The sequence below is a fragment of the Toxotes jaculatrix genome, chromosome 2, assembly GCF_017976425.1.
Source record: "Toxotes jaculatrix isolate fToxJac2 chromosome 2, fToxJac2.pri, whole genome shotgun sequence".
Lineage (NCBI taxonomy): Eukaryota > Metazoa > Chordata > Actinopteri > Toxotidae > Toxotes > Toxotes jaculatrix.
In genome coordinates, this window is record NC_054395.1 from 26,740,731 (window position 1) to 26,767,230 (window position 26,500).

The 26,500-nt window shown below is 43.5% G+C and overlaps 1 protein-coding gene across 9 annotated transcripts in view; it reads right to left on the bottom strand.

Annotated features, from left to right (window-relative positions):
• The window catches only part of hspg2 (heparan sulfate proteoglycan 2), an 84,743-nt gene that overhangs the window by 42,732 nt on the left and 15,511 nt on the right, over positions 1 to 26,500 (bottom strand). For 7 of the 9 annotated variants that reach the window (XM_041046891.1, XM_041046882.1, XM_041046857.1 and 4 more), the window contains exons 2-12: positions 14,946 to 15,075; positions 14,583 to 14,642; positions 8,071 to 8,130; positions 3,965 to 4,074; positions 3,723 to 3,781; positions 3,254 to 3,426; positions 2,016 to 2,141; positions 1,658 to 1,861; positions 1,461 to 1,580; positions 1,236 to 1,367; positions 660 to 804 (exon numbers count right to left, since the gene is read on the bottom strand). In XM_041046891.1, coding sequence (XP_040902825.1) covers positions 660 to 804; positions 1,236 to 1,367; positions 1,461 to 1,580; positions 1,658 to 1,861; positions 2,016 to 2,141; positions 3,254 to 3,426; positions 3,723 to 3,781; positions 3,965 to 4,074; positions 8,071 to 8,130; positions 14,583 to 14,642; positions 14,946 to 15,075 — 1,319 coding nt within the window. Of the gene's footprint in view, positions 1 to 659; positions 805 to 1,235; positions 1,368 to 1,460; positions 1,581 to 1,657; positions 1,862 to 2,015; positions 2,142 to 3,067; positions 3,107 to 3,253; positions 3,427 to 3,722; positions 3,782 to 3,964; positions 4,075 to 8,070; positions 8,131 to 14,582; positions 14,643 to 14,945; positions 15,076 to 26,500 lie in introns of all 9 variants that reach the window. The other 2 variants (XM_041046874.1, XM_041046847.1) reach the window with 2 other exon arrangements.

Genomic DNA, 26,500 nt, shown 5'->3' on the forward strand with positions numbered 1-26,500 from the left:
GAGCCCAGAAACACAGCACAAATGATCATTTTTACAGTAATAAAATTAGCAGAGAGCTTATATCAACCATGATCTGGACCATGATACGAAACCTGCTCTTTCTGAATCTCACTGTAACATACTGAGGAAATACTCTTACATAAAAGTCTATAAAATTCAGCTGTAATTGCCTAACCGCACACACACACACACACAGCAGGTTACACCCAGAAAGAACATTCTGAAACGGGAACATTTGGAGTTGGAGTTCACCACAAATATCCTGGTAATTAAAATCACAGTTCTAACTACAATCATGAGTTGGTGATGACCTAGGAAGGCTGTCTACAGTTATATAATGTGGTTCCAAAGAGCACTCATCAAATGTCAGGTGAAAAGAGTAAATAAATTCATGGTCAATTTCCCAATATTCATGGTCTGATGACTGGCTTTCACCAGATGCAGATGTTTTGTTCAGCTTGTCCAAACAGTGCACATGTTTTTCCAAAAGCAGAATCAACAAAATCGGTTCCTCAGACGTTTAAAATCTTTGGACAGCATGCAGCTCTGCTACGCACTACTGTGCTGTGATGGTGAGCTGTTTTTTTAAAATTACTTTTAATTACAGTGTTGATGCTTAAAAAAAATCACCGGGGTGGAGAATTTCTCATCAAACCCACCTGCCGCTGACAGGAATGTGTCCCCAGTTGAGTCTCCAGGTGATGATTGGTGTTGGCACTCCAACAGCCTGACAGGTGAACGTCACTGTCGACCCCCGTGCTGCCTGAACGGACTCCTCCGGTGGGCTTGTCACAGAGGGAGGGGCTGTGAAGGGTTAAGAAGATGAACTGTTTAAGTCACATAATTAAGGCACATGTACAAAAAGGCTGGCATGTGACTGGAATTTGGTGAACCAGTGAAGCTCGTAAATGCCTGAAAGTCAGAGGAAATATAATTCTCTGCTATGGGAGGACAATTCCCTTTCAGTTCGGAGGAAGGACGGTTCAGAAAACGCTCTGTGTCTTCATCAACACATGTGTGCAAAAGAGCCTGGTTCACAGCAAATTAGGCACAAAGGAACTCAGAGGGCGACTTTAGAGGAGAGTCAGCGAAGCAAAGAGTGGCTGAAAAACGTGAGACAAGAGTGATATCTGCACGAGAGAGAGAGAGAGAAAGAGAGAGAGAGAGAGAGAGAGAGAGAGAGAGAGAGACTGTAGGAGCAGGGAGCTGTAGAAAGCTGCTGGCGTGAGACTTACTGCAGCCGTACTCATCGGAGCGGTCAGGGCAGTCTGGCTCTTCATCACACTGGTAACTGGCTGGGATACAGGTGCGATCGGTCAGGCATTCAAACTGCTCTGGAGCACACCTGTCATCGGGACGCTTGGTGGCTATAGGTATGACAAAACACATTTTCAGCAGCTTTTAATCACTCGTAAACAGCGGGGTCGGATCTGCTCCAAAAAAAAAAAAAATGGACTTACGGCAGTCTGTTTCATCTGAGTTATCCTCACAGTCATTGTCTCCATCACAACGCCAAAGCTTGAGAGCACAGCGACCATTTTTGCACTTGAACTCATTGGGCTCACAGGGAGATGGAGTTCCTGGGAAAGAACAGAGGATGGTTAGAACATGTGTTGCTGTCCGACCTCTTGCACATGCATGAGGTTTTAGTTCTTACCACATCTGAACTCATCACTTCCATCCGAGCAGTCCCTCTCCCCATCACAGACGTAGTCTCGAGGGATACATTCTCCGCTCTGGCATGTGGCTTGATCCGCTCTACAGGGTCCAGGTGGGCTGGGGGGCCGTGGGGGCTTCTTGATGGTGGTGGTGGTTGTGGTTGGAGGGGTGGTGAAAACTGGAGGTGCTGGCGGTTTTACATCTAAAACAAATCTCTGGTTAAACTCGGTGAACGTGCAAAGTGGAGGCTTAGAGCTGTTACTGTGAGTGAATACATCAGACATCATCCAGTCAGTGTTCCATGCTAAAGCCGACTGTGTCAGAACCTGCCGGCCAGTCAAGCTGAAGCCACTCACCACAATTGATCTCATCACTCATGTCTCTGCAGTCTGGTCTGTTGTCACACAGGTATTCCATCAGGATACATGTTCCATCACCACACCTGTGCTCATCTGGCATGCAGGGTCTTATGCTTGGGGTTACTAAGAGAGATGCGGGGGGGGGGGGGGCACGGTGTTGAAGGATCAAAGGCGTGCAAGCCAAGGCTACAGTACAACCAATACACTACACTGATGTCACATCACAGCACAAACAAAACACGAGGTGAAAAACAACAGCGTCCTGGTTCCCTCAGCCCCCAGATTATTACCGTCAGTGCAGCTCAGGCATATTGTAAAGACTGTCATTAAAGGAGTGAGTCAAGAAGATTTTAAAGGATATTATAACATCTGAGTAAATATTTGTTTGCATTACATTTTCTTTTGTGTGTAAAATCCACTCTGTGCTTAAACTAACATAACCTGACAGGTAGATACTTAGACAACCATAAACCTAACCCACGCACAGACTAGACTAGTCGGACTCAGCTGTTCAGACTATACCAGAGAGACAAGACTAGATTAGACACACAAAATCTAACTAGACAGATTACACCAGACACACAGACTAGACAAGGCAGGCTGGAGTGACAGACAGGACAGACGGGAACCCTGCGATCCGAATAAAGATATTACAAATAAATTCACCTCACATTATTCTCGCTCTATCCGTTGCCATGCCTGTGTACAGAGTTGGTGGAATTTGCATAGATCAAATGCTGGTGTACACTGCAGTGAACAGCAGCATTCCTCATCAAACCCATGCCATGCAAAGGTTCTTTTTATTCACTGCGCACTACTGGACGTTTGGGATCACACTCAGAAGTCTACTTTACTTTGGTGCTTCCATGCAAAACATTCCTCAGACCACATGACCATTGCTTGTACATAGAGGAAAGGTCATAACAATATCTGAAGATCATAAGGAAGGAAACGCTCGACTGTTCTTTCTAATGACACTACACTCATCCTATGGTTTCTACAGTACAGTCGGCTCAGTTACCGTGCAGCAGGCATGGCACAGTACAAACCTGGTACTGCTATAGGCTCCACAGCAGGCAAAGCTTGAGCTAGAAACCAGAGGGAAATGTTAAGGGGTCTGCCTACTGCTCTGGTGGACCTTAATTTGCTGCAAACACACACAGCAAACTCTTGTGTAACAGAGTCAGTCTCTTTCACAGCTGTGTTAAGTGGCTTCCCGTTTGTTGAGGTTTTACCTTCTCCAAGCCGTCTGAACTGAAAGCCCTGGACTGATGTGACGTAGGAAGCAATGGTTCCCTCTTTCACCACGTTGTACAGCACGCTGCGGATCTGTTCGTCATTGCTGTTGTAATCTGAGCCCACGTCCAACTCCACAAATATGTCCACTCCATCTTCTCTTACCATCTTCCTGCAAGGAGCAAGAAAGGCCTGGTGAGGCTACGCACTGTGAGGCGTGCGCTGCTGAGGGTTAAACAGGAGAGCTCTGTATAGGTGAGTTTTCTCTTTGGACATCGCTTAGAGGAATTACTCATTGCAGATAAATTACTGACGGCACAGGCCTACAGAGTTGGCCTTCTGCAGTTTGGAAAAATAAAAAGAAATATCACCTGGCCAGTCTAAGACACCCAGGCAGCGGCAGCACACAGCTGCAGGGTATCTACTTTGGGTGTCACAGAATGTGATTTAAAGTGTTTGTGTTCTTACTTAATGAGGACCACGCTGACTGTCTGGGCACCTGGAATCTTGTTGTACTCCGACTCCAGCTGTGAAGAGAAAACCAGACTCGGTTGAAATAAACAACCCTGGGCTTTATTTTCAGACACAGGGTCACAACATTCTTTAATCACCAAAGTCATAAATTACACATCTGAACCTTATAAGGTAGCCTTAGCAAAGAGTACATGACCACAGTTTGGTAGGGGTTATTCAACAAGGGAGGGACATACCGTGTCCACCACTGCTTCAGAGATCTCACTGAACGCTGGGGAGAAGATGTCCTCGAGCTCAGGGCTGTAGACCAGGGAGTCAGTGAAGTTGACGAGAGCTCTGTAATAAACTAGGAACACAGGGAGGGGAGGAGAAACTGTCAGCTAAACCACACACTAACAGACAACGACCACAGGCTCAGCATTGATGTCCATTTGTTGCAGAGATATTATAAGCCAGATTCAAGTCTCTAAGTCTATTAAAGACTGTGATATGGGATACTGTGAAGGAATTATTTCCCTTAGGAATGTGTTTGGTTAAATGTTTTAGAAAGTAAAAACTGAAAAGAATGACTGTGGCTTAAATCAGAGCCACATACAAATTATGGCGTCTATTTCCATATCTCAACTGTGGTCAGGCCTGCACTGAAACCGACAACTGCAGCGTTGCACCACATGTAGGCCCTAACAAGAGGCGCACGCTGACACAGGCATTCAAATATAACCATGAAATTACAGTATCGAGGAAAGTCTTCCTCTCTGTATGTCTTTCTGTTAGTCATATGCATGGAGACGGAAAACCCCAACACACTCAAACAGTGGCAGACAGGTGCTGATAAGGCTCCTTTGTTGCAAAGACAAAACAGAGTACACTGTCTGAAACCTAATCAATGCATTCCAATACACAGTATGTGGATATCAGCCAAAACAGGAGGGCCACAAGTTTGCACCGGGCCCCCTGACTGAACACTGATGATATCAGAGAGTTGGACCGTATGTGGGCGTGTGAGTCAGCAGCACTACTGTGAAAGTGGCTGCAGAGGAAGAAGAAGAAAAAAAATCTTCTGTACATGACTCTGAAAAAGGGCCTCAAAGTTCCCTCCACATGTACAAATACATCAGGCAGGCAGGAGAGCAGCGAGGGGGTGGCAGCAGGGATTATATCAATGGAATACAGAGAAGCTATGTTAGCTGACTGGTCATTAAACATATAGGTCAATTGGTTGAACACAGGGCACTCCACATTCACACATGAATCATACAGAAGCTGAAATTTAGTTCCAGTTGTTTCAACTTGCTTGGAGTGCCAGGTGAAATTGGGTAATCCTGTTAGTATAATCCAGATTTTTTCGGGTAAACCGGTTTACTTCAAAACCTTGCAAGCAGCTGGTTGGTTTAACATCTTCAGTGTCCACTAAAGTGTCCTTGAATAAGGCACTGAACCCGAAATATTGTTACACGGTGGCTGACGATGCCCTCTAATCACTCCTGAAAAAATGTAGTGAGGGGGAAAAAGACGAAAGAGTGAAAAGGGATTTCTTTTCTTTGTCTGTCCTCCTCTAGCTCTAATGTTTCCCCGCAAAAAAACTCCACCCATCGACTAAGTAAGTGGGTTACAACACATCATAGGGTTTTTTATGCAATGTGTCATGATCATGTACTCATTTATTTAAATGCACTGGCAAGCAAGAAGTGTCTTTGTACAATAATAACATTAAAAAACATATCACTGAATGACTCCCACATTAATAATGCTACAACACTTTATCTTTCACGCATTTTTGCATTTTCAATTCCACATCTTCCAAGCTTGACATTTTGAAGGACCAGTTGTTTCTAAAGTTATGCTGCCTTTTGAGAATTATGATTTTACATCCCAATTTTCCGCAGAACTGAGCCAAAGAAAAGGATTAATTCTACTGCAGTAATTAATTTTTCCATAGCAGTTATAGATAGAGGTTTATAACTCTGTCAATATTGTCAAATTCTATATATAACCAGCTGCATGAAACATCTCAACGAGCTATATGAGTAACTCATTATCAACAAAAATGTCAGCTGTATTATTATAATAATTCCAATGTCAAAGGCTTAGCCCATGAAACTTAAAATAGCCCGGGCCCGCAGGGTGCCCCGTTCTCACACTCCTGCCAACACTTTGTTAGAACGGGCCTGCCAGCCTCTGATTTCAGACTGGCAGTGTGGGTTTAAGGAGGAAGTCAATATTTGTACTGTTTCTTGCAGAGAGATGCTACTTGCCATGCCAAAAGCAAAGAGTCATGTTCTAAGTAGGCATCTGCTGAGCCTCTAGTTACACACACATATGCCCAAATATGTCCAAAATAAAAAATCACACATACACACACACAAACACATGCAACATGCAGCAACTATGCAAACACATTTCTACTCTTTCCCTGCTCCTTGGATAATTACATATCACTAGACGCGTGGACACTGACAACATACTTTTATCATGCTTACCAGGGGCTATTTACTTAAAAGTTAAAGATTCTGTGTCTCTCACTCAAGCTGTGTGTTCACTGTGTTAAAAGGCCTGTGGGGAAACTTGCTGCCTTATGCTCCACTGCCTGAGCTGTGGCTGGTAAACAGCTGTCCTCTCTTAACACTGTTAAATCCCCTTCTCTTACACACAGCACTGGCACTACAAGACATCCCATTCCTAGTGAGGAAAAGCCTCATTTATGAGAAAGTAAACTGAGAACTGCCTATGAAAACACACAGTGAGGCGAAACATGTAACAACAGAACTGCAGGCATTAGAACGGACTGGAAAGGTTCCTGAGCGCTTGATCTGCAGGCTGTTACTGTCAGACTTATAGGAATAATTGTTTAGGCCTGAATGTGGAACCAAACGACAGGCAACATCAAAGTTACTCATCAAAGTGCTTCATTTGACCCGCACATAATCTAATCACTTGAGTGGGTACTCGCCGCCAGGTCAACAGCAGCTTGTAGCCCCAACTCTCTCTGAGCTCGCCGCTTTGACGTTACAAACTGGCGAGTGTGGGACCGCCGCCACCGCCGCCTGAGATCCTTTGATTAGAGAGCCGGGTTGTGCCCTGCTGCTAACGAGCGGCTCTTCTACTCTAAGACTCACTCTGCTGTACATCACTTACTGTTTCCAGCGAGGGGGAAATTCCCTTGTCAAGCACTGCCACCATCAAGGGTGATGAAACTGTCAGAGTGCAGACATGACGGGTGGGATGAAAAAAAAAAAAAAATAGGAGTCTGGAAAAATAGCATTCCACACTTTTAATTCACAACTTCTTTAGCTATTAAAGCTGTTCAGCAGAACTGTGGCGGCTTTGTGCGATGGGCCCCCTCTGAACACATAGAGGCCTATGCTGAAGACAAAGACTTGATTGAGCAGCGAGCCCTGCCTGGCCTTTAAAGCCCAGCCGCGTTGGGGTTGACCTTCAACCCCCAAGGCAGCGCCCACGGCACCGGCCCAGCACCGCCCGAGCCCTTGAGAGAGGGAGTGAGGCAGAGCCAGAATCAGTAACAACAAGGTCCAAACCACACTGCACCAATGACCCCGTCAGAAATCTTCAATAATGCATGCTTTCCCTTCCATGGGCTTTTCCTTTTTCTCTCTGTCAGCTCCATCTCTTTCTTAATCTCTGTGTCTCTCTCAGTGTAGTATATTCAGCTGCCTCTTTCTCAGCTTAACTCATGTAGACAGGACCCCTGCTACTTAACCCTTTTGCTGGTGGCCAGCCAAACAACTCTGTCTCCAAGTCCCCTCATTACCCTCTGGGGAACGATTGCGAATAACTTCTGGCTTCACTAGCAAGCTAGATGTAGCTCTCCCACAGCTCGCAATGTAAGCATCAAAAACCACCACTGTGTATAATAAAGAACATTTTTATACACATGTTGTTGTGATTCAGTGACACAGCTGGTTCATATCACTGAGATGAGCCATCTGCATGAGGTGGAAATTACAAAAAGCATCTTTCAAATTAAATTGTGGAATACAAGTTCTGTCTGTCCGCAAAGATATCTATACAGAGATGTTTTCAGCTGGAAGTGCAAGTGTTGTCACTTGGGCGTGATGGACTCTATTACTCAATGGAACAACCCTATCATTTTCCATTGGCATCAGAAAACGCTGGGAGACGTCTGTAAGACACTTGGAAAAACAGACTTGCTGGACTCAAACACTACATGCCCAAGCTGAGTCTTCCTTGGAATGTTATCTGAGAGCGTGTTTGGAAATAAGAGAGCATAACTGAACGGAGCAGGTGACTGGAGAGCGTGCCAAAGACAAGAGAGGAGAGAGAAACCGCAGCAATAAAAAGAACGACGTGCTTGAGGACTTACTGTAGTCCAGTGTGACTGGGCTCTGTATGTTCCCCATATGTGAAGAGTCCAACCAACGGGCTATGACAAGCAATGAGGGGCAAGGAGCAAAGAGCAAGAGACAAGGGGAAGAGACGTGGCGCAGAGGTCGACGGGGCACAGACAGGAGCCAGAGGTCAAGGATCAAACAGGAAAAGCGACACAAGGACCAGGGAGAAGGATCAAGTTAGCCAGGCAGGTGCAGAGAGGTTAAAGTTTCAGGAAAGTTAGAAAGGTAATGATTGGAAGCAAGGAGAGAAAATAGAAAGTGACGATCAGAAAGTGAATTGCCAAAAGATTTGTCTTAACAGAAACAGGAAATCGGGAAGAGTCACTGAACACTATGTGAGAAAAACAACAACAGCCAAGATATCAGCAAGAAACAAAAATAGAGTTGTCATCCAAATTTTATGAGAAGCTAAAAATGTCAGCATCGATTCTGCATTATCAACAGTCCCACTAATCATTACCGTCCACGTGGTGTGGACAGTCTTGCTTAATGGGACAATGGCTGGGATTCTGTGGTTTTTGTTGACTAATGAGTTCGACCAGCTTCTGTCTGGAAACACACAAGGAAGTCTGCGTGCATGACAGCATCAAGGAGAAAAGGTCAGGGGACGTGTCTTTAGAAAATGACTCCTCTTTGGCCCAACAGAACAAAGAGGATATCCTGCAAACCAAACACACACTTCCACGCAGTGCTCTTCACATCTCTGCTGTCCCGACACACCACATCCACCCTGGGAGTTTGCAGCGACACAGGGAGGAGCTGCTTCCTGTTTTCCCTCCTAAATGGAAAGAACTGAGCACCATTATAACATTAGATTTCTTTTTTTTTTTTTCTTTTAACCAAAACTTGAGCCCTCTGCACTGGCACCAGCAACAATGACCATGTTCTGTTTTGTGGTGACTCATTCATTCTTCCACTGCTCTGGATGCAGTTACACCACGGGGCATTGCTCTGAAATGTCAGCTGAGGAGGCCTTTAAGAGAGGGACCCTTGGACAAAGGCTGAGTTTACAGCATATTCTCTAGTATCTGTTCTCTGTCCTCCAAAAAATGGACTGTCATCTTGTAAATTAATACAAATTTGAAAAAAATGTTTAGTCTTCACACTTTAATTGTGCTGACGAGACAGATTTTCCTGATCTGATCCGGATCAGGCAGCAGTAAACAACAGCTCCTTCATAATCAAGTAAGCGTGCTGGATCCAGCTGTTTTACAGCTGCACATACAAATAAACATCTGGCTTCTGATACACCCTTACTGTAGTTGTGGCATGTCTTTGTAGAATAGATTTAGAAAAAGTTGGTGTATTTGATTGACTGTAACTGTTGCTGCCTGGTGCCGCAGTCAGGTGAAGAGCAGGTAAATGAGGTTAGAGAAAAGAATCCTGCAGAGTAAGCAAGAGTTTCTGTAAAACAATTCAAAGCCTACAAAGTCCAGCCAGGAAACAGCCCAACGGAAAACTTCCCCCACACAATCCATCTGAGGTCTCCCTCAAGAATAGTGACCCAAACTAATTAAAGCTAATGAAGCATCCGCTACTTCAAAGTCTGCTGATATGTTGAGATCCTTGTCAGAGTCAGAATGGGAGTGAGAGCCAGTGAGAGAAGGGGGCAACAGCTTTATTGTTATACTCTCCGCTCTTTTATGTGCAGATCGGGCCACGATCACTGACTGAAACAAAGCAATCACTGTATAGCAACATGAATGGACAGGAAAAAAAATAACATCAGAGAAAATAAATGAAAGAAACAGACGTAATAAGTCAACTTTGCTGATGCAGTCAGGATCAGAATCTACTATACCTGTACTGTATTACCCAGCAGTGCTTATCAAATCGCTGGGGCGTATATATTTGATGTGGATACTCTCTACTGTTCAACCAGGAAGCCACAGGTCAACCATGGAGCTTTATCCAAATAAACTCTCGGATCTGGGAAAACTGCGGGACAATTGGATACTCACTCAGTAACCACATGTTCTAATTCAGTGTTTGCTCTGTAACACAAGAAACCATTTTATTTATCTGAAATACGATGTATTCTCCTCTTGTTGCAGCACAGGTTATTATTATGAAGGTCATCAAAATAAACCGACGCATCAGTCACAAGCCTGTCCTTGACACTGCTGTGAGGAAAAAGACATCACTCAAACAGACGCGCGAGCCCTCAGTCTACGAAAGCCACAATCCCTCTTTCTTAAAGAGGAGCGGCACAAGCCAGTTCTCCAAGGCAACACATTTGTTATTGGTACAACAGAGTGCGGCATCATGGGGTTAGGTGAAATAATAAGGCTCGAGTCAGTGACTAAGACCATTCAGCAGTAGTCTTTCAGAACAAAGCCCACCCTGAGAGCATTGTGCGCAGTCACACTGACGATTAACTGTTTGTGAATGGAGGGTACTGGCTTTTATCAATGACTGAGACAAACAATTCAGACAACATGCCCTTCAACACCGCAGCACCCGTGTTTTGTCTGCTGTGCTACAAGTGCCTCGTCCACAAATGGGAGTAAGCCGTCTGATTAGAGTACGAGGCAAGTTTCTCCTGCAGTCCCGTGTTAGTGTGTGACCACCTTGAGGCACCCCCAGCAGTGCAACAACAAAGACCTCACCAAAATAACTGCAGCTGCCAGCATTCGTCCTTCTGTGCAATTACCCGAGAGGCTCCCTGTATCTGACACACAGGGACACACACGCACACACAAACACACACAGGGGCACTGCCACTTAGACACACACATTACCGACTGCCCATGAAAAAGGCAGAAACGCTGAGTGGGTGGCCTGGCCGCAGCCTGTCCACTGCCCGGGCCAAACTGACAGACAGGGTACATTACCCTGATGTATTGTCCACTTATGCTGCAACATCTGTTCCCCTCTAGAGATAACGTAAGAATCCTGGATTGTATTTTTCCAGCAAGCATCCACTAGCAACTGATACGATTAGAAGCAAAACCAGCTGAGGCCACACAAGAGTGCAGTAACCTGTGAGTCAGCCTCTACTCGAGTCCGCATGGATCAAGGACAGACTGACCCTTAAGTCTGGGTAAAACGTCAAGAACGTGTTCAACAGCATTTCCTGTCACTTATCAGCTGACATATACGCCAATACGATATATCTTCTACGAGCTATATATCGGCCAAATATATTGGCCAGGTCAATTTATCGGTCAGGGAGTGAGTCTAGAGACATGAATTCTCAAGCTTTTTATCCAAAATTAGCACTGAGGGGGGAACTTAACCCCAGCAGCCCCTCACCAACAACCATTACCATGGACATGGTAATCTTTGTTTCTTTTGCTTCTAAACAAAGTGGCCAATATCCTTGTTGCGCTGGGAATGTCCGTAACAAGGAAAGGCTCTCACAGATGAGATCAGCTAGATTTTGTCTCCCAGAAACCTCTTTGGGGCTCTCAGTGTGGAGGTCAAATTGAGAGGTTAGGAGGACATGGGACACAACCTTCATTTCTCCAGGGAAGATTCCAGACTGTGATTAGGGCAGATGAAGAACAACAATGGACAAAAGAGGTCTAAAATAGCCTGATCTCATTAACGTTTAGACTCCAGATGCTTTATTTGCACGTCATCAATGTTTGAGGCTAAGACAAAGGGAAATGGAAATTCCTTCACCTTCAGCAAATAATAAAACAACAGGATACAAGGCATAACGGACGCAACTCTGGCACCTACGTCTCCCACTTCACAGTAGTGGAAAGGGGGAAGGAAGGCAGAGGCTTGGATGAATGGTCTGGAAAGCCAACAGGACAGAGACACTCAGCAGAGTATTCAGCATTCAGCACAGGAAACCGAATTTCCTTCCCATTGCTATCATGCTCAGATCTATATATGGAAATAGCCTCCCTCCACCAATCACAGCACCACGATCATACTGAGAAGAATGCCAATGTCTAGCCACCGTTGAGATAAGACAATATATTAAAGAAAGTACTGCATAATCTCAGCCTTCCGTTTAATTGCCACATTAAAGCAACATTGACCTTTATGTGGTTACAAAAGTTGGGAAGTTTATGGAAACAGAAGCAATAAACCAGAGTGATGGGGAATGCTTTTAGCCTTGTGTCACACCACAAAATGTGAACACACACACAGCAAAATCTTTTATATTCTTTTTGTGCATTTGTATCTGACAAACTGAAGGACAGAGCACCAGAGTTTCCACCAAACTTTCAGCTACTGAAATGATCTGAAAAGTTTCTGTGTTTACAAGAAAAAATACACTTTGTTACGACTCTGTAATAAATCAGTCTTTGATATTAACTATATGATTGGCGCACAGCCAAAAACAGGTTAAAACTTCTATTAAACCTTACTGACAACTGCCGACTATGTTAGAATCACCTCTGGCTCCTCTGACTACCCAAATTCAGCGAGGCCTCACAGCAGTGCTATTTCTGTGAGCGAGCCACATGCTATATACCTCAGCTCTGATGTCAGCTCGCAATGCTGCTACCAAAACAATTACTCTGCCATGATGTAATCCGCCCCACTAACCTGTCTAGTGTCAGCATCTGGCACCAAGGACACACTAAAGAGGAAGCAGCTACCAGGCCTTTGTCTTTAATAAGGAGGGAAATGATCTGGTCTGTCAGGATATTAACATTTAAGTGCTTTGGTAAATTACTTTTAGGTATAATTACAGAAATGCTGAGACAGCCCAAAATTGCTTTTACGCAGAAAAATAAGCTCTATAAAAGCAGGACTTTGTTGATCATGTTGTTAAGTGATAAACCGGATTTTTAGTTGTGCGTTAAGCTGTAATGGCATAACCACAGCAGTCGTGTGTGTCAGCTCAGTAGCTGCGCTGTGCTTCCTCCATAAATGTCAGTACACCTCTGGACTACGGTGACCTAAGTTTGGGCTGTCTGAGATGTAAGTTGACGGTCGTGAGTGAAACATGGTAAAATCTTTGGTCGTCAATCTAAAACGGTGGTTCCTAGATTGCATAGTTCCTAGACAGGTTCTCCAGTGGCTGATTTGGAGCTCTGGACATGTCGTACATGCCATTTCTGAATAATGATTTGGGAGAAAAAAACACACACACATGCACACACACATACCAAGACAATGGCAATGAGAGGGGGAAAAAAAATCATGTGACTCTGGGAGGGAAGAAAACCTTGCAGAGCTGCATTTTCAAAACATAAGAGGAGCACAGATGGATGACACATGCTGATGACGTGCCGCTGCTTTCTTATACTTTTTTCCGTTTGCAGCATAAAGCCATGATTTACCACGCACTCATTGCTCAATCTGTCATGCCTCAAACTGACATCGTGCAGCCTGACACAGATTGAGACCAAGACTTTATTAGACACAGCACCAACACATCTATCAAAGAAAGTGAATGGCAGAACAGAATAACCCTGGGCGTAACTCAAGTGCTGTTGCTATTGCTGGTATGACAAAGTAAATCAAAGAGTGCAAACAAAGATCCCTGAGGGGAATATAATTAAAGCATGATACAGTGCTATCACATAGGATACATGCTTTAAGAGTTGCCGGGGTGCCATCAGTGGATGAAATCTAATGCTGAACTATAAACAGAAAGCTTGACCATAGGTATCTATGATGGGACCCTGTTAAAGGATAGGGTCACATTTTTTTCAAGTTTGTCTTAAAATAATACTCACACTTTAGCAAGAGGAAAAATATGACCTATAACCTCTTGCGTCAAGCATAAATCCAGCTACAGCTGAGTATCAGCATTGTTCTATTCAAATAAAGTATTTCCAGTTGATATTCTTAAGGCATTCTTGGTGGCTAAGGCCAAGTGGCATGCAAATATACAGTATTCAGTGAAAAAGTCAACTGATAGAAACTCTTTTCTTTTCTATCTGCAATGAAGAAAAATCAGGAGGTGGCAAAAATGAGAAAAATGCGCCAAGAACAGAAGCGTAACGAGCAGCAGTAAACCACAGGCATGATTAAACAGACCCATAATGCAAAGTTTAATACGTTATTTACTTTCCGCTGCTGTGGTGCGATGTGATAGAGTGGGGTCCCTGCATATAAATACTCTTCAAGTCTACATAAAAATAACAGAGCTGGAAAAAGTGCGGCCGTGGATGGAATGCAAAACAGAGGTGCTCTGCTGCAGCTCTTATTGTTCATCGTGCTTTCATGTATCTCATAGTGCTGCCCTCTCTGCCATTAGTTAAAAAGATGAAAGAGGAGATGTTTATGTCTCAAAGACAAAAGCCGAGGCCCCTGTTATGACCACGCTTTGGCGAGCTGGCGAACAGTGAGAAGAGGGTGTAGCAGGATGTGAAGGCATCATCATCACTCAGGCACAGACAGACATCATGCACAAATACGCACGCGCACACGCACACACACACACGCACACACATACCGCAGCCACTTGAGTCACAGATGGGGGAGATTTAGAAGGCTGAATGATCTTCCACACATAAATAAAATCTGTCACAGAGAATTGTTAGATTCACTAGATTTTTTGGTCCCTTACTTGTGCTCTCCCCGACTGGAGGCCACGGCGTGCTTCCATCATCCTCTCCACTGGGCAGATCTTTGGAGGAAGAAAGACAAGTATAGGGATTCCATCAGTGCGCAGGTTCAAGGGCGCGAAAACACAGGCTTTGTTTACTTATGTAAGAAGTAGCACATAAAAACCACAGGAGAGATAAATTCCCCTTGAAATGCGTGAATCCTGCAAGTTAGCGTTCATATGGATGGAATAAGCAACGTTCCCTCGTTGTCAGTTTTGGGATGGGTTAACAATCTAAGGAATGCATCATAAAAAACGTAACTCCCATGAATTAAGGGCAGCTGTTACTGTGGTTTGTGGTTATACATCTTCTGTCAAACCCACCTCCTGAAGCCTCATCAGCAACAAAGTCCTCATCGTCATCTAGTAAGCTCTGAGACGCCTGGACATCTTTCTCTGCCTCCAAGTCTTCTGGCAGAGGGACCTCTCCCCACACCTTGGAGGCCTGAGTCACCTGAAGCAAACAAAGAGAGATTTATTGGGGTTGAAGTCTCTGCAGAGAAAGGTTACACCCAGTGCTATACATGGACCCTGGAAGGGTGGAGGGAAAACAAAAGCTGAGGCAGGAAACAGGGCATTGTGATGTGTTTACTTTTAATGTTTATTATCTCTTGGATGGTTTCTCAAGAGGTTGCATTCAAAGTTTTTTTAAGAGCACAAATGTCTGGAGAAGTCATTCCTATTTGCCATTTTGTGTATTTCTAATCTAACTGGTGCACGCAAGCTACAGATATTCACAGCTGACTGCAATGACCCACATATGAACACACACACAAGTACGTGCAAGCACACGAGCACACACACGCTTAACAAATCTCTGAAGTCCAGATCAGAAGGACTGAATGACAGAAATCTCTTTAAGTGTGATTTAAACTCTGTGCCCCCTGGGAAAAAAAATAAATAAATCCAGCATACCACAACTAGTTCTTTACGACCAGCTCCTCACTCTGGAACCAGGAAGGAAATCTATCACGGAAACATGATGTCACCTCCAGCAGCAGTAAAAACACCTCAAATAAATGCAACACCTCAAAGGGCAGGTTGCTTCAAAATAACACAGTGATCTTCATGTCATTCAGCATGTTATATGAATGGAACAATAGCAGGGGTGTAACTGGAGGACGGGAGTGAAACTGAAAATTCTGTGCCTGGCCCCCGGCTACAGCAAGGGTCCTTCACTGAGCATAAACACTGGTAAGAGGGGGAAATGAATGTGCACCACCAAGTACTGAAAACTGTCAAGTTCTGCAAGCTGGCATTGGATGCTATCTCAGATTTCTATTAACTTATTCTTTGCTCTGGCAGTTTCTGAATGAAATGTCTATTTTAGACTGTTGTAATTAAGACAAGCTCTTGTACTGCTGCTTGTGTTTGGACATACATGCCAACATTGCGATTCTCTAAAGGTGATCCTTGACAAAACTCACTAAAGTCACATAAATGAACAGACAGAACTGCCTCCTCTCGCCGTACACCTGATAGACCCACATGATCCCTCAATGAGGAGACACAAAGCTTAGCCAGCCACTCTCATATCTGATCATCTTGATAAAGTTCACTCTGCCAGTCCAAGTGGAGCACAGTGTGGGGCTTTTTTTTTTTATCTCTGCTCTCACCATCTCAGTATCCAGACTGCCCAGACTCGAGCTATAAGTTTAGCTGCGCCTCTGGCAGTATGCCACCCCTGGCATTTCCAGTTGGCATGGCCCGCCAGTTCCTATTTCCACCGATCTCTGTCATGGTAGTTTTCCCATTTAAATGGCTCCAGCTAATAAATAACTCGATCTATCCCCCCAAATCCTCTCTCCCCCGACTGAACACCCTTACAACAACAATCCCTGGCCATTTTCAAAAGGAAACTGCTGACTAACCAGATTCTTTTCAGTTGTGCCGACCAGCCAACCATTGGTGTGATCATCTCCTGCTTCCCACTCCCTTGGGATGAGGTATCATCTGGCCACGCTGGATGCCATCTGGGCAAAAACCTCCACAAACTTACAGAGTATTGCATGATGGATGAGTCCATATTTGCACCTGATCTTAAAACTAACATGTTAAGCTACACTTGTTTGAGAATGTCAATCTGGCCTCGTCTTAGGCAGAGTTGGGAACCACATATGAATTTGCTTTCTCACTATGCTACTGCGTTCCAGTTCAACCTTTACTCTCAGTCTAGGAGTTGAGACACGTCTGTTGCATTAAAGTTATCTCTCCCTCGAGATAAAGGTCTTGACCCACTCTGTAATTCTTTGAACTCCACCCCATCCAGAGGAAACCAACCTCAGAAGCTTTCCTTGCTCTAGTGGCTTGTTGCAATCTCCCGTGGGACATATGGCAACCAGGTATTTTCTTGGGGAAAAAAAGCAAGCATGTACATACACATAAGTATTGTACAAACATGCAACACAGGCGCACACCAGCACACACATTCCAGCCATAAGGAATTCCCACTGTTTACTTATGAATTACTCTGTCCACAATGCACAAAGTTTGCCCCACAACATGAAGCAGTGGTGGCTCTAGAAAAAGGGAACAACAGAATCCATAGCTAACGAGAGACAGGTGACACTTCACAGAGGCCTTAAGTTTGCCCAGCTGTTGTTTGGGGGGGACCAAGGGAAATAACTTCATTTTGGTCCATGAACAATTGATGAGCAATAGGACAGAGGCAGAGCATTGTGGAAAATGATTGGTGAGACTCAAATAACTGAGCCAAGATCCTTTCAAGATGCTCCTTCTGTCAGCTGCCGTTGAGTCTTGCAGCTGGAGACCTGCTGTCAACTCCATTTCTAAATGAATGTTGGCTCCTCAACATGTACATTTTCACTGGCCATTAGCAGCCAGTCAGATTTTCATCCCTCTTTGTTTCCTTAAAGTGGATAACAAACTTATTACAGACATTCAAAGCTTCCCAATTTTCCACAGCTATTATTTCTAAGACCACAAGAACAAATGCCTCATACAGTTTTTTTTTCTGTTATCCGACTCAGTGGGATAAAATTAAGTTAAACGCTTTATCATGGGATTTTGTATCTTAACACGTATACTGAGATAATGCTGTGGTGGCTAATGTGGCATTCGCTTTTCCATATTCACCACTCCTACTGCACTTTAGTGCTCCTTAACTGGTATTCAACTTGTACCTACTGTATGAAAATGAACAAAACAGTGAGGCAATCTGAGCATAACAATATATAAACTGATTTTTTTTAGCCCGGTTAACATATGTTTCAGACCATGACACAGATGCAAACTTCTGCACCACTCACTTTCAGAATGCCACCACTTTCCATTCATTTCTGTATGGTATTAAAATCAATGTGCAGAGACTTCAAATCTGTTTGAGATTTGCAATCAATCATAGTGAACATGGCATGGTTATTAAGTTTGGAAAACTGTTCTCTGGTGGTGCATTTAATTTAAAAGGTACGGCTGGCCATATCTGATGTTTGTGTTATTGTCAATAAATCCTACGTGGTAGTGTGTCTCTTAGATTTTTTACCCCAGCCTGTCTGTGTCAATCAAACCCAAGCCAAATTTTTTTCTATTAAGACACAGATATATAGTTGAATTTTAATCTAAGAAATAAAGCCAAAATAATTTCCTAAAACAGTTTTTAACAAACATTACTCAAACGAGAGAAAACTGAAGATAGTGAAGCAGTCAGCACATCAACAACAGTTCATTTCTGTGGCTTACATCTCATCCATCAGAGTTAAGAATATTGACAGAACTGAAGACTGAAAATGAGTTTTTAAATACAAAGGCACTCTATAGCACCTCCTGGAACTCAAAGGCTCAAACTGGCTGAGCAGAGCGTGGGAGCAATCCGCTGGGATACTCCCTGCTTTCTTCCCTGTCCAGATAGGCAACCAGGGTCATGTCATCGTCATACTTCAGAAATCTTATGTGTCTTATAACAATGGAGCTTTATGGTACAGAGGAATAAGCTTTACCAAGCAACATTTGTTAGTAGAATCGTTCTATTCATATTCTGGTTTTGGTCTTTTCATGGAATTTGTTGGTAATAACATAATAAGCTCTGACATCAGAAACTTAAGAAGAACCTCAAATGTTGGAGTTTCCTGTAATGCACCAACAAAGAAGACTTTTCAAAACGGGCTTTTCCAAGTGGGTGTTTCTTGCAACTACATAACGCCATGAATGACACAGTAACTTTGACAAAACAAAAAAAATAATTACCAAAGCTTTACTGTGATGGATTACCTGACCAAGTTACAGGAAGTTCATGAAAGCATAAAGTGAATTTAAGGTCTATAAAAGTGTACTGCCAGCAGATTAGCAAATTATGTATTAACCCATCTAAAACCAACATTATGGTCCTTCAAACACGCAAATCTAAAAATGAAAGTGTGCACTGACATGTGGTAGTACACGCAAACATACACCCACACTCTCATGAACAAACAGGCACACACTATCATACACCCACACAGCGGCATTCCCATCCTGGTTACATCTCTGTGACAGCCAAAGCCTGTCAGAAGCAGCGTGAGAAGAATTCTGCAGGGAAACTCAATTCGCCCACTCTGCTAATAAACCCACAGATGCAGCTGCAGGACAGTGTGTGAGAAACCATGTGTTACAGAACCTAAAAAACTGGACCGAGCTCACAGGAGTGAAGCTCTCTCTCGTGAAAATATGCGGTGCTCTTTCCTGATAGCAGCGGCAAAGGTTTAGCATTTAAAGAATCTCCTGAGCTCACTCAACCTGTCTGCATTTGTCCCCACCGGAGCGTGTGATAGGCAAACATAGAAAGATGAAAGCTGAAAAGGCAGCACGGCGTATTGCTCATACCAATCAATTGATTCAAATAGAAAGTTGTGACCTTTCATGCAAGCAGTGGGCATGCTCTCACAGAAAACCTCCACAAGATGAATTCCCAACCTCCTTGACCTTCTATCCCTCCCTCACCTCCCCCCTCTCTCTTTTTACTCTCCCTCTTTAAAACTAACAATATCTGCTTAGACTTGAAGTAGCAGCATGTACTAAACAGGAATGGAATGTAAACTGCAGAGAGCATTAAGTGGATGAAAGCTTGACACATACTATTCTCTTTAGGTAGAGTAGACTGAAAAGAAGGAGCCCACCAAGCGCTACCAGGCACTAGCGACGCCTTAGCTGCAGAGCCCCTGCACTCCCTTTACTTGACCCACTGCGATCTGTGGAGTAGGTGCAGGAGTAATAGCGGGGCTGCATTAAATCAGGTCCATTACAGCACTGTGATGATGCAAACAATTTTTTATGCAAACTAAATTACGGGTGCACATGTACACACAGAGATTTAGATCCCCATACTGCGAGTATGACCCCTCCTTTTTCAGAATCAGAAAAACTTTATTAATCCCCGTAGGGAAACTCTTTAATGAGAGAGTAAAACAAAGATAGCTCCCAAATGAAACTGATACCACAAAATATGTTACACACGTGTGGTGATCTTCGTATATGGAAGGGTTTTTGTGACAGGCATGGCCTTGTGTTGTGAAAGAGTGATGAAAGAGAAGGAGGAAAGCGGATAAGCTGAGGCGAAATGTTCCTTTTCCACACACCCGCAGGTGCAGGAGATGCAGACGCCTCAAGATTTTTGACTACAAAATTGTGGCAACACAGCAGCTCTGAGAATGTTTTCCATGTGTTTAACCCTTGATTGCAGTGCTGGATGAACTGACAAACTGCCAGTCCTGACACTAAACCTCTGCCTGGGCCCCTGCTGCATAAAGGGCCCGACGAGTGAGGCCCTTCTTCTCTCTGCAGCTCTTTTGACATTTCTACAGGGTTTAATCCAAAGTGATTGGACAGGGAGGAAGTGGAAGGAGGCTCCTCATTCAACAGACAAACAGTCTTTGACAACGTGCAGGGATTGTCTTCTCACAGTGTTCCATGACTAATACTGTGGGTGCAACAAACACACCGGATTTTCTCAGAAAAAGGGACTTGTGGAGAGGAGGGAAAGTCGTCTGGGAGTAAAAATTGAAGGATAAGTCCACATTTTTTAACAAATGCTTGGAATGCCTGCCCAGCCATCTTCCCCCAGGTCATTTATTCTCTCTCCCACACAAGGGCCATGCCATGCATTTTACAATAAGCCCGGTCTCCCACTGGAAATAGGCACTGGAGCTCACGCTTTCTCCACACACACTCTTCTCAGATATATTCTGGTATTGCAAGGTGATGCAGCAGAGTGCAATGGACAGAAGACAAGATGTTACAAAAGTACTGTCACACTGTCAGATTCACAAAAATGACCAAAATCAATTCCACACATTCCTATGTCTTGCCAAAATCTGATGCCTCCACTTCCCACAATGCAACTTCTGCAACACTTTGGTTTGACTTTTGGGTGTGTTATGTTGGCAGCAGCTAATGTAGTCTCAAAGAGGAAGTCTGATAAGCTCGCTGCTTTCTAACTCTACACCCCCAGACTTTTTTTTCATTTTCAAACCTGTGGTCTTCAGCACCAACCAACGCTGCTTCAGATGACATCTCATCATCATGAGTGCTCCCTCTGGAGCTACACAAGGCTTTATTCAACTTTTTTTCAAACATGCAGCAGTACTCCCCAAGACCCGTAAACAGACTTTGATGTGTAAAATCAGCAGTAGAGTTTCTCTTCACATGGTAAAAGTTGAAGCCATGGAGATGTAAATCACTTCTGTCACTACATGAGCATGCTATGCATGGAAAATCAGACCCCCACCCACACCTTGATGTGATCAAAGAAATTCAACAAAAAGACATAAGATATTTTCATATCTGCTCCATCTCTTCATGTGCGGTACAACCAGATTCAAAGATTCACCGTGGCGAGCGAGCACTGCCTCCAGCTAGTCAGCATCTGCCACACAAGCTCGCACACTCCTCTCTCTTTACACAAACATTCTCTGTTTAGGGAGGCATTACAAAATAAGCATCCAGCCTGTATGGACTTGTGAGCGAGGTGCAGCAACATAGGGTGAAAGGATGTCTAAAGAGCTACAAAAAAAGAAAAAGTAATTTGTTGACAAGTTTTTTTTTTTTTTTTTTTTTTTGAGATCAAAGGAACAGGAAGGTGAACATCCCAACCATGTACACACATGTACACTTGTACTTGCTTGCAAAACTTTAACACCACGCCCATTCAAGACAAGCCTTAGGTTTTACTTCAGCCAGCTTTGCTGTGTCAAAGGGTGGGTCTTTGCTGCACAGTTAAATTTAGCAAAAAATTCAGCAAAAACCTGAAATCGTCAGCACATATTTTCTGTGACTTACTAAACGGTTATACTGCCGCACGGAATAAACTTATTATTCTGCACTTTACTTCTGTCTGAATCAGCTTCAAATAGCACAAGTGGGGGTGAGTCACCATAGTGTATTTTAGGCCAAAGGTCACAGCCTGGCGACACCATGACCAGACAGAGAGCAGAGATTGTAAGCACGGTGTGAAACCAGACACCTCAGCCCAACGCTAACCAAAACACTATCTCTCTCTGATGGGCTTTTTTCAGCCTCAGTGATAACTGAATCACAAGACTCTGAATATGTGTAAAGAGCAGTGCAGCAAAGCCTAACTAGCCCCTTCATTTATGTTTCTTTTGTGATTTTAGAAATTTAAAAGAAAAAGGGAGCAGAGGAGTTGATGTTAAATTGGTAAAAGTATGTTTTTTCTAGCTGAGCATGGATATTCCCAAACTAAATACTCCTCATTATTCTGCTTTACAGGCAGCAGAAAGTGTTTTTAAAAGCTATTCTGTATTACATTTTCACTGTGGGTGGGATAAGAGAGCGTGAACACATTCCACCCAAATGTCCTTAGGCGTGAACGCCCGGTTGACACCCTCAGAAGCCCCCCGTCTTTTCAATTATCACCACAGCAGGAGGCCCGGCAGGACCCAGTGTCAACAGACCACCTAGAATCATGACCACAGCTCGCCCAGTGGTGGAATCTTAAGGCCCCAACCATCAATGGACAAAAGCCCCTGAAACCAGCCCCTTTATTTACAAATGCAGGTATGAAAAAATGCATACATGTACACATGGGTGGATGCACACAAACAGTGGAAACACACCTTGTTAACAGGCACACAGCTATCAGCCGACTGTTGCAGCTAATGCTGAACCTATTCTGTTTTAACAGGGCTCTGTGGTTTGTGGGAAAGGCAATTTATTGGATTGGAGGTTTAGCTCTTAAAACTACTGGGGCTCTTATTGTGAGAAAAATATCCCAATGAATGTTTATACTCTGATGACCAAGACAAAGAAGAGCTAAAATGTTTAACTGGCAGCAAATACCAAAAACAAAAAAGCAAAGTGATTAATAATGATAACTGTAAGTACAAAAATATAATCATATCCTGTTTCACCTGAACTATATGTCACATCAAACATAAACACTGCGAGAGTAATTTGTAGGGTCCATAAATAGCATGTGTTTCCGGTAACATTTCTGAGAGAGTGACCTGCCGAGTGGAGGGGACTGAGGGGCCAGCTCCGGTTCCCCCAGACGACAGCTGACAGGAGAGGTGTTGAGGCTGGTTGCAGCCCAGAGGGGAAGAGCAGCTCTGGCTTGGCCAGCCCCGGCCTGTTTATTTATAACAGAAAGAGTCCCTTTGAAAGCGCTGCTGTGTCATATAAGATGTCTGCTTTCCTTCCCTGCTGAAGAACTCAGAAGGATCTGGGATCTGAGAGTCCTAACATTAAGCTGACACTGCAATACAGCAGAACCCCAGGACGAAGACTGACTTGAGCTTCAGCTGCAGTAAACTGACGCATAAGAACTGTGGACTTCAACAAGACAAGTTATTTACACACAGCAGCTACTGCACAGAATCCCAGCACTGAAGCAAAACCCTCACAATACTTCATAACTTCAAAGCGCAATACGTTACCAGATATGTGTATGTTACATACACAAAATGGTATTTCTGCCTTCAAACAATATCAGTAAAAAATACTTCAAATCAAAGCATATAACATTTGGATAATAAAGTTATTTTCCCAAAATGTTACAGCACAAACTACAGTCTATTTAAACTCACCTAAACTATAAGCATCGCCAGCCAAGCTAGCAGCTTTGTGCAGCTGTGGTTAGGTGCAGCGGTGCTTTGAGCTAAACGTTAATGTCAGCTTGCTAACATACTCCACAATAACAAAGCTAACATGCCAAATCTCATGGCGATCAAATCCAGTATTTGTTAAGACAATTCACTTAAAAACCACAAATATCTGACTCATGGTGGTGGTAGAAGAAAAGTCAGGGGCATTAAGACTCATCGTCTGGGGACCACAAATGTCCTCGTCCTACCAAATTCATGGTAATCTATCTAACACCCATCACTAAAAATGTAAACTTGATATCATTAGAGAAAAAGTCAGGGGATGACCTCAGTCAGTAGGCTTCATCCTTTGGGGATAAGGAATGTCTGTTCATAAATGTTTTGAGAATACATCTGCCAATTACTGAGAGCAAGGTGAAAAATGACATCCATGTGAAATGCGATTATTTTTTTTTTTTTTAATTAAAAAAATGTTTAAACATAATGACAGATCCCACTCAGATGATTTAAAGTTTTGTGGACTGGTTCACCTTTAGAGAGGAAGTAGCAGCAGCTGTTTGATGGCTCTGTGATTACGCTCTGGCTTCCCAACACTGACGGCAGTGGCAGTGTTGGATTTACCCTTCTCTCGTTTTCTCTCGCTCATTCTCGCCTTAGGACCAACTAATCTGACACCACCTGTTGACTTGGCCACGCTCGCATTGTCCCACATAATCACAAGCCAGAGCTAGCTCAGTCTGTCAACTCACCCCCCCCCCCCCCCCCCCGTGTATTATACTCGATTAGTTCATCATTAGACTGTGTGGGAAAAGTAGGCTAAGTAGACAAAATCTTTGTAAGTATGCAGCTTATGCAACCATTTATGGAACAAACTGGGCCTTTGGAGTAGCAACATACAGTGTGTAAATCTTTCCACTGAGGTACAGAAATGAAAAGTGTACATTTCTGCCATAAAATATTGCTCATAAAGGCTGACTTTGTGAGAAAAGAATAGCCTCCAGGCCCTTTGGCCAGGAGGAGAATACCCTACAGGCATCCTGGCTGGAGGGAATAATTTCATGTTGGTAAAGCCACTTTCCACCAGTTCCCAAGGTCATGCTATTTGGGATGGCGATCTCACAATTAACTGGGGTTTGGCAGGGCACCATGGTGAAGCTTGTGGAACGCAAAGCAGCTCCAACATGTTGAGCGTCTCAAACCGTGAGTTTTGAACAGTCTTTGTTTGGTAACCCAAGATGCACTTTGAGCTTATAACATCACAACAAAACCTGCTGTTAACTTAACAGAACGCTTTGTTGGGCGCCATCTGCACATCAAAGTTGTTTTCCTTTTTTCCCACAACTTTTTCAATAATACTCTCTGTTAGCTTTGCCAAGACAAAAAAAAATGTCCACAGAAGTGATGGACTGTGAGAGCGAAAATATTTTTTCTCAGCTGTTTATGTCATTAATATAAACATAATAGGGCTGCAGCAGGAAAGATGGCTGTGCTCCTCTCCAGATGTTCTGCACTGAAGAGCAAACAAGGCACTGCAGTCTGATGTTGACAAAATCATCAAAGGGAGGAAGAAGAGAAGGTATTCAGAGGTTATCTTTGTCTTTCAAAAGCCAGCTCCATCCTCCCCACTGGAAATTACCTGACAGCTGTTTTCCCTAACTGTGGCACCATGGGAAAGCCGTAAGTGGGAGTACACGAGAAAGCAGGGTAGGAGAAATCAAATCTGGCCTCAGAACAGCACAATATATCCACGGGCAACAAGAAAAGGTCAACTTTCTTCAAAGCCCACACAGAAAAGCATGAAAAGGCTTCTCTAATCTTTAACAATCTCAAATAACCAGATTAAAATAACAGCTGGATTAAAATATATCCATGTGAGTATCATGGGTTAGGTGTCCTGAGTCAACCAGGAAGGAAGGGAATCTGAAACATATTTACACTACACAAAGCTTTTGACGTACTTTGCACTGGAGGATCACCTGATACTACAGTAAGGAAAAGATGACAGACTTTTACCTTCAGGCATAAACAACATCATTCACTGTTGTTGTAGTATTTTTTTTTTTTTTCAAACTAATGCTTGGGAGGATGCTCCTGCTCTTCGATTACGCATGAAATCACTACATCAGGAAGGGAACACAACTTGTCGAGTTAATGACTCTTTCTATTTTAACGTCCACATCAACAGCAGACAATTCACAGCCTTACATCCTTTCATTCAAAGAGGCAGCACAAAAAGCATGAAAGCACTATTAACTGCAAAGACCTACAGCCCTATACGAGGCACACCTTAAGTGTAGGTGGACCATCTGTGGCTCAGCCCCAGTACACTAGCTCCTTTTTTCTCTTGCAGATAAAACTCACTTGTTTGCAAAAAACTTGGGAAAGTACTATGGCTGAACCCTTATTTGAAGTAGTCACAGTTATGGGTTATTACAAATAACTCTGTTATGAATGCCCTCAGCTGTTGTCACATTACATACAGCATTTTTTTTTTTTTTTTTTTTTTGCAGAACAATGCCATAAACCAATTCCACAGCATCAAATACAAAGCTATTTTTTAAATTGTTCATTTCTGTTCCAAGTGCCAACATATTTTCCAAGTCATCTGCGCTTGTTTTATTGGATTTAATTCAAAATGAGGCTGGGAAGAGCACACCCTCTGTGCCTTTAGGGAGGACTAGTGAAGGCTGAAAATGCAGTTCCAGAGGCAGGTTTGCAGCAGCTGCCGGTGGCTTACGTCATCCTGATTCAAAACTCTGCCCTCATTTCTATTATGGAAAGTTGCATGTATGCTTGTTAACAGAACTAACAGTTCTTAAAGTCCGC